General features: G+C 39.2%; 1 protein-coding gene across 1 annotated transcript in view; it reads left to right on the top strand.

The window, feature by feature from the left end:
* Positions 1–8,085: 8,085 nt before the first annotated feature.
* Positions 8,086–14,995, top strand: part of HSPA12A (heat shock protein family A (Hsp70) member 12A) — a 36,535-nt gene continuing 29,625 nt past the window's right edge. The window contains exons 1-2 of the mRNA XM_007433431.4: positions 8,086–8,169; positions 11,885–12,012. Coding sequence (XP_007433493.2) covers positions 12,008–12,012 — 5 coding nt within the window. The 5' untranslated portion in view covers positions 8,086–8,169; positions 11,885–12,007. The remainder of the gene's footprint in view (positions 8,170–11,884; positions 12,013–14,995) is intronic.

The raw sequence follows: 14,995 nt of genomic DNA, 5'->3' as shown, positions 1-14,995 counted from the left end.
GACTGAGTGGACACAAAACATTTTGTCTGATTTCTATATTAGTTTTCTGGGTTTGTGCAATACGCAATCCACCCAACAGGCTGAATTCACACAGGACGCTAAGCCACAGAAAACTACAGTTAATGGTGATCAAAATTACCACTTGCCAACGCGGTCGCTAGATCTGGAACCGATTTGCTGAAGTGTATTGTGTGGGCACAACAGCGAAATGAGACGAGCACACGTGCTGAGCAGCCCTGCCTGTGTAATACAGTTTATAAGTCGGGTGTGCGTGTGCGCGCGTGGAGAGAGAGTGGTTTTGCGCTAGTTTGGACCTTTCCTGAGCGTGAGCGGAGAAATCCTTCTGCTATAAGCATCTTGGGGCGAAGGGAAGGGAAGGGATGGGATCTCCATTTATCAACAGATCTGCTTGGATTTCCAGAGGTTTGAACAGCTGGTGGCTCGACGCATAGTTGGGCCTCCGCCGCTCTAGTTGCGGGGTGCGCAGAATTCGTAGGTAATCTAGGGGATGCCCCGGCGTGGGAATTCCCTCCCCCCCCTTTTTTTTGAACGCCCGGTGCTACGTCCCCTTCCAAGCTTTGCGCCAGGAGTTGATGCCGAAGTTGTCGTCTCCTCCGGCAAAGGCTGACCAGCCGTCACGTGGTCCCCGGGGGCCGGGTGGGCGATTACACCAGATCGGGAGGTGAAACGGCTGGCGATAGGATCCAGGTGGAAAAACAATGCGGAGGAATCCGAGCTGCCCCTCCCCCGCGGTGGCGCGTCTCTCCGGCGAGGCTGAGCCGCGGGTGATCCGCGGCTCTGCATCGCCTCTGCGGCTGGGCGGGGTGCTGGGCCGCTGAGCGCCGCGGCGGGCAATGCAGCGCTTTCCGTGACAGCAGGGGCCAGCCGAGAAGGTGTGCGTTCCCAAAAGGGGGGGGGGGGAGAAAGGGGGTTAAACTACAAGGAGGGTAGCTGAGGTAGCCCTGAGCAGGAAGTGGGAGAGCGGAGACTGAAAAGTCATAATCCCCTTTTAAAATCAGAGTGGAGATACTTGTCACTTTTTAAAAATCAGTAGCGAATGGAAAAAGGAAACTCTTCAATTACTCAAATTCCGGACGGGTGGAAACGGGACTGGGATCAAAACTATTGGCCAATTCTTTCTGTCCCTCTTCCCGGCTTTCACAGTTGTGATTCGTTGAAATAATGTGTCGCATAGGACACCGGCAGTCTTTTATGATCTCTCTGCGGCTTTTGAGGGGAGTAGCTGCAGCTTGGATTCACGGGGCCTTCAACTTTTATCTTGGTCATCCTTAATAAGGGGGAGAGAATGCCCCGCTTCATTTCAGTCCTGGTTTTGCAGGGCTGGTGGAAATTAGGCTATTCCTTTCCCCTCTCCATTAAGCAATAGATCGAAGGAAAAAAAGAAGACAAAAATCAGGAAATATGACAAACTTGATACTAGCTCTCTGCAGATACTGGTGTATGGGGAGGTGGAGGCTGTGCCCTCCTTGATCATTTTCTAGAATGGCTCTGAAGTACTTCTGTGAAATGCAAGTCAGGGCTCTCCTGGGTGTGGCTGTCCCCACGTTGCGGGTCACAGTTGGGTAGTAAAACATGCAACTTCTTCAGAACTGTCAAGGAGTAGCACCGAGCTCTGCAACTTCCTTCATGTTGGGAATGACATGCAAATTTGAATCCTACTGTCAGAGTAGGTCAATTTTGCATGGAGCTGATAATAGAAAAAAATAAAATATAATCTAAAAGTTTCTTCTCTGTAGTCTGCAACTGAGTGATGTGTTACATATAAGGTACCGGAATCGGGGACAAGAGAGAAAAAAAAAAGAATATCAGAGGAAAAGTGAAGAAAATGCTTTAAATTGTTGCTTTTTATACACTAGTACTGTGGAGGTGTATTGTAAAATAGTATCTACATATTTTAAAAATGAACATTGGCTTTTTATTTTCTCCAAGTAATGACTTGAAATGTGCTTTTTGCTGGTGGTGAATATTTAAAGTATCATAGAGGTAGAATTTGAAATAATAGGAAAAATTGAAAAGCCATTCACTTAGTTATCATATGATGAATGTTGCATATTATGCATAAGTATGCAACTGGTATAAATTGATGCTAAAATAAATCCCAAGTATTTAGATACATAACTTCGGTAGTACTTAGATATGTAACTCAGTTGAATGCTAATTTGCTATACAAAGAGATTGTGACATCCATATCATTGTGAACAATGCACATTTTTAATATGGGAAATAATGTATTGGATTCTGCAGTCATTATGTTGTAATATTAATAATGATGAAATCTCCTGCAATAAAATTTGTTACAAAGGCAAAACTGCTTGAGATGGGAGCAGTAAGAATGTTGCAGCAAAAATCGGCCGTTAATTATTTTTATGGTTCCAGGCCCTACAGCACTGCAGCCTTTTCAGCATAAGCCTTTATAGACAGCAGAGCTGATCCCTGAAGCAACCATACCCAGCCTACGTGAGTTGGACTACACCTCCTGTCATCCCTAGCCAACAGGGATTTATGATCTCATATCTGGGGGGCAAAGAGTTGCGGAAAGCTACTAAGCTTTAGATACCAGTAGCATCCATTGCCTTCCCACTGCATTCGGGTGAATGGCTCACACCAGTGGAGGTGGCTTGTGGGCTAATTGATTCTACCTCTTTGTCATCTTGCATCTTTTTAGTCTTTTTATGTATAGGGTTTTCATTCATATATATGAATGAATAAATTCATATATATGAATGAAAACCCTATACATAAAAAGGCTATTTATTTTTTTAATTGTTTTTGGGTTTTACTCTAATTGTGAGCTGCCCAGAGTCACCCTCTCGGGGAGATGGGCAGCATACAAATTTAATAAATGAATAAAAATAAAATGGTGCCCTATGCACTGTAGGGCAGCTGAATAGGATAACGATGATTAAGATGATGATGATGATGATGATGATGATGATGATGATGATGATAATAATAATAATAATGCTAACAAGCTGCTAGGGAGAATCTGTTCTGTCTTTTATTTACCGCACACACTAAAAGCAGTGTGACCATCCTAGGGCTATGTCCTGCTTGTAGGTGGTCTTTGAAGAGTTGAGATCTAGGAACACCAATCCCAGCTGCAGCCAGCCTCAGGTTCAGCAAAGAAAAGGATTATGTTTTATACCAAATAAACTGAAGTTTCACTTTTTTGTTAAAGTGCTTTCTTTGTGTTGTTTTTTTTCCCCCCTTTTCAATAATAAAAAAATAAATAAGGTGGCCTAGCCCAAAATTGCAACAGAGGTATTCTTCACATAACACTCCAGGAGTTCATTACTTTCAGTTAAGCACATTTGCAAAGATGAGTTGTATAGGAACCCAAACCTTTCCATTTTATGAACCAGAATCATATTTTGTTACAGCTTTCTTCCCTATACCACTCATGTCACATATATAAGGCTCTTCATGGCCTCAGATATATCTGAATTATCCATTGGTTTGGGAAGGAAATAGGTGGGCATTACTATTTAGTAGGAAACAAAGGGTAGGAAGACTCTGCTTCTACTGAGGTATTGTTCTGTGAAGGCAGCGGCAACAGTAGTGATCAGGTAAAGGCACAAAGATCTAATATGATGTCATTTACCTTCATGTTACAGTCTGCCTATTGATAAGACAGAGTAGTAAATATTTCCTCAGCGCTATTTTCTGATACTAGCAGTCCTAGCAGAAAAAAATAAATGTAATTGTAAGATAAATGGTTCATATTGGACAAAACAAGAAATTATGCTAAAGATGATGGGGTACATGGTTGTACTGCTTGGGTGTACCTACTCTGAACTACTATTGGGAAAATGTTCCCACACTTGAATTTCTGCAAACTGAAGACTCCGAGTCCTATTTAGATACGATTGGTTCTTATTTCCACCAGGAGTAGTTTTATGATCTACTCAGAATGTGCAGAAAATACAGGATTTGGTCCCAGCTCTCTTAGGTGATATTTGATGGCTTTGTATATTATTTTATTTAAACAATTAATACTCCACCTTTTTGCTTGTAGAGCACTCATGGTAGCATTGTGCTGACTGTGCTTAGGTTTGTATTGGAAGCAGAGCTTCACTTCAAAAAAGCTGAAGTTTTATACATCTTATATATCTTACATATAAGTAAATGGACTTACATGACAAAATGAACAAATGGTTAAAACCTTTTTGCTTTTTGAGAGAATAAAATGGAATTCAGAAGCATAGTTGCCTTTTTTGAGCCTGCCAAATCCCAATGAGAGCAGTCAAAGCCTTTCTCAAGTTCTTCAGTCCTTCAAAAACCCTATGATTAAAATACATCATAAAAAGTCTCCTCTCCTCCTAACCTGCCCTTTTCTTTGATATATAGTTTAGGGTGAGGTGGAATTGAAATCATTTTAAACAAACAAGGCTGAATCCTCTGATTCTCTAGGACAGGCTACTCCCAAAGCTTCAGATTCAATTAACTTCAAGCTGCTTTGGGAAGAGCTTGTTTTGACTTAAGCATAACTTAAATTGCCCAAAGCAGCCTGCTTCTTTGCCTGCCCCTTTGCCTGCCCATCTCTAGTACCGAAGCTGTATACAGTTGATCCCAGCTAATACTGTTGAAATACAGGTCTTTGATCATGAAAATGTTAATCTTGGTTACTTGATTATTAACGTGTCAAATTAAAACATTTATCAAAATTGCATAAAGCTGCTTTGGACTTAGAGCAGGGAAAGAAGAGGTGGGGCTTCCGTGGCTCCCACGAGGTGAGGCGGGAGGGGGGACAGAGTGTCTTAGCATAGCAGCATAGCACCACACGCCTCTCCCCTTTTCTGCATATATTGCAACATCACATACACACCCCAAAGGGGCAGAGCTTGCGCCACAATGCCCTTTGGGCTCCACGATTAGCAGGCTTGCAAGAAGTGGGTGTGCTTTATGTTGGTGAGACACCTTATGCTTAAGGGGTGAGGCAACAATGCAGTTTTCCTTCATGAGATACTTTATGTTGTCTCACCTGGCAGTTCTAGAAGAGGTTCTGCAGATTTGTGACACATACCTTAGTCATAAACATGAGTTTTATGAGTAGGGACTTTCAGCAATGTAAACTATATCGATGTGGCATCGTTGACTTTTAGGAGCAGGAAGACTGTGTTCTTTCATGAAGCAACATAGAAGAATTTTTTGTGTGGAATGTCACAGAAGTGTAACAGCCTTTTGAAGTGCTACATGGTCCTAATGATCAGCCATGTCCCCAAAGTCATGCTGCTCACTCCCTGTTCCTGCTGTTGCCAAGTTTGACATAACTTCTGTGATGGGGATTCTTGACCTTGAGTTCTCTGTGGAACGCTGATCATGATACAAATAAATATTATTTTCATTATACTGATACCGTTTTTTAGTCCACAACAGACTAAAGGTTTACACTGTTTAATTAAGAAACAAAATAAACATTTGCAGCTTGTTGTAGGACATGCCTTCTCAGAAGGAAGTCTTGTAGGGCTCAGTGGTGGCTACTCCCAGGAAAATATGCATTAGGGTGTGCCTCTACATTTTCCATGTTGTTTTCTTTTCTGATATCTTAACTGTAGCTTGTTGTGTTGATTTCCTTACATCTAAGTTTGTGATTATGTACCATTACTCTGGATAAAATAATATTTATGTAAGTTTCCCAACAGCGTTCATACGGTTAACTTTCTCAAATACCAGAAGCATTTTCCTATATTAAGAAACAGCCGCAGACAAATAGCTGTATCATTGCCCATGATGCAGTAGTTCCAGCGACAGAAGTATTGCTGTAATATTTGGAGGAAAAGTAAGATGAAAGCCTAAGATCATTTTAATGATATTTCTTAAGCAGCAACAGCCTATCGAATCTCAAAGTGAAATGAAAGGGCATTATCAGGGTCCATATAACAGTGGAAAAAACCTGTGGGTCTATCAGCCAACCTGAATTAGTATCTATAAGAAGCAAGCAAAAAGATTGTAAGGGGGACAAATCATTCAGACCTGGAAGCTAGCAATCATTAATTAGTTGTTCCTGGAGATGGGGTAACAATATGGAATAGAACATTCCATCAGGATTTTTTAGCCACAGCATTTAAAAGTTATCTCTTTCTGTTCATTGGGCTTAGTTTCATTGTTGTCTCATAGGCTGTATTCATATATATTGGGCTAAGCCATGGCTTTAACCATGGTTTGTCAAATAAATCATAATTGGCATATTGCGTTTCATACATTGTAGCTAATTACAAGCAAGCAAACCTCTTATTACAGTGTATGAACTCTGCAAGAGGGAATCTGTTATTTCTATGATGGGCATAGTAGCTAGGTTTTTTACCTATTTTCAAGTAATAATATATGTAGGTGTGTGTGCACACACACATGCATGCGCACAAACACTTACATACATGTGATCTTAGTCCACAGTGAGACCGTCATGTATAGCTTGAAGAATGTTAAACTTTCAACTCTGTTTGATTAATTTCCAAAATCTCCATCCATGCAGGAAATAAAACCCACTTTTGGTGTCAATAATGTGAACCAGTTAGAATTCTTCCACTTTGTTCAGTGGGACTTGTTTCTCTCTGCGTACAGACCATTTTGCTGTTGGACTGTCACCATAAGAACTCTTATCTACAAAAGGATTTTGCTGAAGCCAGTGAAAGTTATATTTTGTTCATGCGAGCTGAAGGAATCTGGGGAAACAGATGTGTACACAACTCATCCTTAAGAACCAAGTCATTAAAGAGCAACAAGAAAAGCACTGTAAAGCTCTGTAAATGAAAAATGCTACAAAAATGAATAGAAGCCAAGAGTTGTTATGCAAAGGAAAAATATAGGTGTTTTTGTGTTCTTGGCATTTTTGAAAACTTTAAGTGAACCAACTTAATTTGGTTTCATACTTTGTTATACAGATGGCTGAGAACTAGAGACGAGCTCAAAATCACTGTTATGCAAGCTTATTTCTTGAATGCAACTACTTTACATGGCATTTCACTAAGCAGCCTCGCACTCCACTGTTGTGATTATAGGATATGTGATTCATTGTGGTAACCATGGGAACTCAAGAGAAACTTGCTATATTTGCTAGAATGAACCAACACAGAATACATTCTGTTCAAACAAGCTCACATCAGTTTCTTCCTTTTCAAGTGAAAATAATAGGAATGTGTAAACTTTATTTGGAGACTCAGTTTGAAGCTGGTACAATCAAATATTGAAATTAAATCACATCTCCAAACAGAATCAGAAAGTTGAATTGCTGAATGTTATCAGATGCCTCTGAAATTATTGGAAAATTGAACTAATTTTCTGTTGGATCATTCAAAGTAGATCAGAGCCAATCTACCTAACCCCTAGAAAATAATAAGGGCACAAGGAATACATTTTGATTTCTCAGCTCATTCTTTCACAAAGTAAAAGCAAATGCATAAGGAGAGGCTCCTTTATAAATGGGCACCCTGCTTCTAGTGCGATAGTAATTATGGAACAAGATATTTCATCTAATTCCTATCCCAGTCAAAATGCCCACTGGGAAGCCTCAAGGAAGAGCTGCGTCTCTATTGACATTTGCCTGACATGATTTCAATCACTGGCCTCTGCTTCCTGTCCTTTGGAGAAAGGTGGGGCTGATGAGCTAGCAGGACAATCCATTTGCTCTGCATCCCATTATGTTGTGTTTGATTTGTTTTATTCATATTATATTTTACTGCCTTAGCCAATTTTAACAATCTTTATTTCTGCCTGAAGATAATTAAATAGTCATAGCAACCTGAGCAGCTTGAAATTTAACCCGAACTCCTGAAGAAAGGAAGATGGAATGGAGAAAAGAAAGAAAAAAATCATAACATCTGCCCTTTAAGGCCTAGCCAAAATGAATAGGCTTCAGTGTATTCATTATTAGAAGAATGCCATTTAAATTTAAATAACCATGGCATTAATAACTGAGATCAGTAATGTAGAAGATTGTTATTTGTATTGCTTTGGTTATTTTCTGTCACTGAACCAGCTTGGCAACATGAATGAATGCCCTTTTGGACTATTCTTCCTCTTTGAAAGATATCTAGTTCATTCAAAGGCTCCCATTTTCTTTCAGATGCAGTTTCAACATCTGCCTATGCATCTCCAGCAAGAAGCTTAGGAGATCCAGGAATAACACCATTGTCTCCCTCCCACATTGCGGTAAGATATATAATCTATATTAGCTTTCTCCAGCCTAGTATTTTACAAATGTATTGGATTGATGGCACATAATTATTATTTCAAAAACATTACAACATTTCTGTTTAAAAAATTAGCTATATATTATATAAAAACTATATAACAGTACGATAATATATTACAACTTTATAAGACTATATACTTTAGATACCTAATCTATTAATATATGTAAAAATAAGGTGAAGGAGAAAAGTAAAAAGAAAAAACAACTACTATATTACTCTACCCAAAGTAACCTCTAGAAATCATGGAATAAATAATCCAAAATGGAAGGATGAAAAAGATTGAAATATATGTGACAAAAAGTCACTTTCAAAACTTATTAAAAGTAAATATTGATATTAAAAAGGTAGGAAAAATAATTAAAAATACAATCAAAACATAGGACTCTCAATAGGGACATGCCAATAACCCAGACTCTCTTTCGCCTTCTTCTCCTGAGGCTGCAAATAGTAGAGAAAAAAAGAGAAGACGCTAATAGAAAGAAATTGGGTATAATAAGAGTCCCCTATTGTGGGGGAGATGGGTGGGGGAGAAATCCAATAAATAAACAAACAAACAAATAAATAAATAAATAAATAATAATAATAAACCCTCCAAGCTAATGGTTTGTTTTGAGTGGACTGGTGTAGAATGTCTATATCTGAATAGGTGGCCTTCAGTTATTGAAGATAATTAACAGCCTTTTCAGGATGATTAAATTTTCTGACACCATTTTCCAAGGATAAGCCAAATAACCAAAAAACAAAAAAAATACTGCTTGATGTAGGAAAAAAATCAGTCTTTATGCCTTCTTTTCTGGCTAAAAGATGACCTGAGGGATTCTCTGCACTTCCATACCATTTTTCCTCATATTCCAAATTTCATGCAATTTTGGTTGCTTGTAGTATTTTGTCTTAATCAACTCTCTGGAAAAATTCAATGATAGCAGGCTCAGTAGATTGTAAAGACTGGTATTTGGATGGCACACAATAGGCTGCCTCCATAGATTCAGCACAGTCTATCTGAAACAGGTCAAGAAAGAATTTTAATAGCTTTTCTTAGAGCCTCTTATGTGGTTGGTAAGAGAATCCAAGCAATTTTTTTTTTTTTTTTTTGCTTTCTTCACTTTTAGATATGGTCCCATGCTTCTTAGCAGGATACTAGCTCTTTAGTTACTGTTAAGTCTCAAGCATAACAGTATGCTTCAAGCAGCAGTTGGCTTCTCATTTGCTTCAGTCTTAGCTGCTTATTCTTTTAACTGCTTCCTGATCTCACTGTATCTCATCACCATCTTTTCAGTCATACCTCCGTGATCTGGAAAATGTCTATTCAGTGAAAGTAACGTAAGAATCGCTTCCTTCAGAGGAATGGCATCCTATAGAATTTCTGAAGGAAATATAGCTCTCTATATATGTCCCAGTTGAATTAGGATCCTAGTCAATGTTTCCAGGAAGAGGTTTTCACTTGAAGCCTCCCTCCCCAGCTCTATTACAGCCGAGACATACTGGGAGATGGTGGTGGGGAGGGAGCTGAACAATTGGTGTCTGTGCTGTATAAGAAGGGAAAGAAGGAAGAGGCTGTTTCTTAAGTTTATGAGGCATTTTTTTATCCTCCCCAAATACCAAAAGTGGCAGAAGTTTATATATTCAGCTTACCAACTCTCTTCAAACACAGCCCACAGACTTTATTTCTGCAGCTAACAGCGGGGAGAGTAAACTTTGTCTTAGCTCATCATCATCTTGCTACGAGTCTACTTCTTTTTTCTTAGTTTCAATTTGGGGCATCTTTCTCCAACTTGATGTTCTCCAGACATCTGAAAACAACTCCCAACATTTCTATCCAGGGGGATTAAAATCACACTTTTTAGTTCACATTTGTTTGGAGGGAATCAGACTTAGGAAGGTGACCTTGCAGGAGAAATACAGAGAGTGACTTGGCTTTGGTAAAAGAGCATGATACTGTAGTCACATAATTTACCAATAGAATTTTAAGTCGGATGTACTGTAGATGTTACTGGTCCTAAACAAGGGAAGAAATGGATGTAGAGGAGAACCTTTGAAAGCAATCTCCTTTGATACAGTTCAGGAGCTGAAGGCCGAAATGATTTGCCAACAGCACTTTTTGTGGTGATGGCAAGCAAGAGATGCTTGAGATATAATGTAGCAATTATAATATTTTTTTCACATAGAATATTTTTCCACAAGTAGGGTTCAGAAAATTGCAGGAAATTCCTTCTTCCTGTTCTTAGTCGGATTAGTAACATATCTATACTGCAGGTACTTTGTATTAGAATCCTAAAGGTTAATATTATTTTCTGGTTGATACATTTAAAGAAAAAGATACCAAATTTTTAATGGTATCATCTCTCCCTCATTACAGTCATGCCTGTGCAATAGACTATTGCTAGCATTGACCAAACCTTATACTCTTTTTGTTAAATGATCAGTAGAAATACATTTGAACTCTTGCATTATGGTGTATGCAAGCTCCAATGCATATACTGTAGGTATCCAAAATAACATAAGCTCCTGCTGCCAAATTCATCACAATGAAAGGGCCTTCTGAACTAATTGACTTTTAGTTGCAGGGAGAATTGGGTAAGGAAGGTGAGGAAAGAACATAAAATATAAGGAAAGCTCTGCAAGGTAAGATCAAAAGACTAATTAAACATCCTGTTTCCCACAACGGCCAGTGGGCCATTACTGGCAAGTCAGGACTACAGCTTCCGACAGATCATTTTCCAAAGATGGTCCTTCTCACTGATGAAGTCTTCCAGACCCTTCCAAGCACAGAAAACAATAATTCCCCTTCCAACCACATAATCCTCCTTCAGTTTTAGAAAAGATGAAATCAGATTAGTTGATGCTTCCATTTAAAAATAGTACTCCAAAAGATGCTTCTCTTGAAGGCACATTGATTTCAGAGTTGTGCACTATTACCTTTTGCGGTTGTATTGCTTTCATGTTAGAATGTATACAATAACTACATGTTCCACTTTAATTGCCACCTAATTGATGTATAAGCTGTCTTGTCTTTATGTGTTCTTTTTTCTCAATAAAAAGTATGTGATATATTTGGACAGGGGCATTTCATTTAATTATCATAGTCACAAAGATCTAGCTATCAATTTGGTACAGTGTGTGATATTTGGGGAAAGTCTGATGAAAACAGGATTCTCCAATCTTGGGGAGGTCAGTGATCATATTTGGAATTTTGAGAGCCTGCTGCAACCAAATGACTGGTATGGTGATATGGCCAATGACAAAGGACCCCTTTACCATAAGACAAACTGTTAAGTTTTCTCCCCATCATTCCTTCTATTTCTCAGGATGCTTTCTACCACTTCAGGTTGCCTTTGACTGTTTTCCTGGACTCATAAAGAGCCACCCACCATTGGATTTTCTAATAATTCCTTGGGGGCGGGGGTGGCTCAGAGATATTCTTGATAACAAACGTTATGTTTGTAGTTATTGTTTTCCTTGGTAGCATCTTAAATAATGCAAAATTAAATCAGATGGAGCAAGGAGTCTGGTGGGCACTTAGAGGGATATTGCCAGGCCCACTGGCCATCACGGGCACAGTGTTAGGGGCAGAGGCTCCAGAGGAGATGAGTAGTGCTGTTCTTTGGGGTTAAAAAGAACCAGTAACGTTTGCAATTCCTTCTTGAACTGTCCCATTTCTGTTCCCTGGACAGAAGGACTCAGATGCAAACGATGCCGAGGAGCAGACATTTCTTGTTGTGGTGGCTATTGACTTTGGCACAACTGCCAGTGGTTACGCTTACAGCTTCACCAAGGAACCTGAATGTATTCATGTAATGAGGTAAGAACCAGTATCCCAGCCTTCTGTGGAGGGTGTTTTGGGGTATATGATTAGCAGATTTTAGTAAGGGGACCCAAGGGAGATGTATTAGCATATTAATCAACATGTTATGGGGAAAGTGGAATATCAAGGGTTAAATCTTTGTTTTAAAACTGCTGGCTTGATTAGTGCTTATTTTAACTACAGATAGCCATACCTGACATTTGATTTTATTTCCCTAGTATGGAATCAATGTGGAAATATTGATTATAATAAATCTAAAATAAATCAATTATTTCTGAGTGAGTGCAACCCCACTGAGGCAAGCAGGCTTTCCAATGTTTAGGAATCTGCCTACCACAGAATCTCTGATATTTCAGGTTTCCATCTCAGTTTACTGGCCTTTATTACCCATCCCATCTTTACATCAAAAGATGCACAGCCTCTTCTGATCCAGATGGTATAGAGAAATATAACTGAGTGTCATTAGTATATTGATTACACCTATTCCCCAAACTGATGAATACCCCAAACTGTGATATTAGATGTTAATCATAATTGAAGGCAAAATAGTATGTTGTAGTAACCCACAGCATAGCTGCCAAGCCCCAAATACCATCCCTACAAGTAGGAGTAGAATCACTGCAATAGAATTTCCTCAACCTCTCAGGAGGTTAGCGTGGTAGATACTGCCAATAGTTTTCAAGAAATTAAGTTAGATGAACAGTATCATATTTACTCTGTCTCCCATAAAAGAATATTATAATAGATAAGCCATGGCTGATTCTTTCCAGTAGCAGATGAAAAATGTGACTGAAAAGGTCCAGATGATCTGTCTTCTCCAAGAATGATGTTGTCCTATCTGTAAATCAGAGATCTGAAATAGAGCATCAACATGTGGACAGAGCTCCTATTCATATGGCATATATATAGGTAGCTACATATATTGAAGTGACTCTGTTCAAATCTTTGCCTCTGTATTCAGATTTTGAACAGAACAGGTGATAAAGAGGGATACCAATATAGAAAAAGCATTTCCTAGTTCTCTTTTAGCCTGGTTGTTAAAGGTAATTATCCAGCTGTAAATTCCTTAGCTCAGACAGACTATAAACTCCTCAACTGCATGTAAAGGACAGAGTAGGAGGGAAACACTCAGGTATGATTTCAGAAATTTTGGGTAATTGTGGGCTGTAGCAGAAATCACAACAAGCTGAACCAAAAGTCCAAACTCAAGAGAAGGACAGAAGCATAATCAAACAATAGGCAGTGGGGTCTGTAGGAATACAATAGCTAGAGTAAAGCCAGCAACCAAAACAGAAGAACTGTTTCTAGCTACCTACCATATGTAAAGGAAAGGTTTATATTATCCAGTCTGAAGCCCTTCCCAGGACACAGCTGAGAGTCATCTGTTTTCCTATAGCAGCTGAGCTGTTCTCCTGCCGGAACTTTCAGCCTTCTGAGCCAGCCTGGCACTTCTGTATTATGCAGCCTTCTGATCTTGTACCTGGAATCTGTGTCCTTCCCAAGGGTTGGGTGGTCTGATTTCTAGATCAGGGACTGGGTCACTTGATCCAGTGTGAGGAGTCCCTGCCGAAGGCTTTGGCAAAGCAGGACTTGCTTTTATGGTGGCAGGGCTGCTGCAGCTTGGAATTACCTTCTGGCTATTTCCAGACATGTCTGATGATGCATCTTCAACCAGGGGTATCAGAGGCATATGGAAAGGAGCAATAATCTTAACAGCACCAGTGTTCCATAAAATAGTAGTAAATAAAAATATTTTTTAATTAAATAGAAGTGTTTAAAGTTTTTTAGAAATGAGGATTCTCCTGCAAACTAGATTTCAGACTTCTATTCCATAGTCAAAAAAGGATGGCCAATATTATTATGCAGTGCATTTCCTTTTAAAAAAAATCCCAGAGTGGGATGGCTTTTTCCCAGTGATGTCTTTTGCAATTTTACATTAATCTGCAATTAAAAAAAAAAATCATAGAAAAAGTGTGTTTAATTTCCCCCCTCAATATGTGGACTTCTATCAGGTACAAAAGCTACTGGGGTCCAATTTTCACATTGGTTCAAAAAGTGAAAACTGGATTTATATGATTGGAACTCCCAAATGTCAGCTTCCTTAAATATTTCAGCTAACAAGTAGTATTCAGCCATCAAGCTATATATCCAGGGAGTTCATAAAAACGAACCTAAGAAATCCAGACAGCAGTTCTAGTGAGTTCTTATTTTTCAGATTTGTAACTTTTTTTTTTTTTTTGGTCTGCGCTCAGTCATTCCTGACCCTGCAGTGACTGCTTGGATGAGTCCTTGCAGTTTTCAAGGCAATTGTTTTTCGGAAGTGGTTTGCCAGAGCCTCCTTCCTAGAGCAGAGCCCAGCTGGCGAGCGCAGGAGGCGGGGTTTCCGTTGCTTCGCGCCCTTTTCGGGCATACGCGGTTTTTCGCGCTTACCGGCAACTGCTCCCAACTCCTTTTTGCAAGGCGCCGCCAGCATTTTTCCTCCCACCAGAGTGAGAGTACCCATTTATCTACTCACGTAAGTTTTCGAACTGTAACTAGAGAGCTTTTTTTTTTAAGGAATAAAAAAAGTATGGTAGTTTTATACTGCTGATGTTTATTAAACTGTGTGATAACTGGTAGTGTGGATAGAATTGTAAAGTCAATATTTACACAATTAGTGTACTCTGGAAGATATTTTATACAGGAAATGGCATTTCTAGCTACATTTTATTTGAGGATGTTTACATTAAAATAGAAACTTCAGTTCTAGACTTGCTCTTTTCCATTACTCCCCCCCCCCCAGTTTTCTTACTGGTTTGCACTGATCCTTTTCTAATATTCATTTTCAGTAAAAAAAAATATGAAAAGGACAGAATTACTTTCTTATCACTGTTGTTGACACAACTGTAGAGCAAATCAATGGAGTGGGTTGGGAGATGTGCAACTGAGTGTGAAACTTATAGTGGGTTGAATAATAGGTGAATGAAAAAATGTGAGGCCA

This window comes from Python bivittatus, unplaced genomic scaffold (assembly GCF_059951505.1).
Source record: "Python bivittatus isolate LINGU-HERP-01145 unplaced genomic scaffold, Pbiv_v1 ctg000980_np1212, whole genome shotgun sequence".
Classification (NCBI taxonomy): domain Eukaryota; kingdom Metazoa; phylum Chordata; class Lepidosauria; order Squamata; family Pythonidae; genus Python; species Python bivittatus.
Note: the sequence above shows the minus strand (reverse complement) of the source record. Positions and strands in the feature narration are given on the sequence as shown.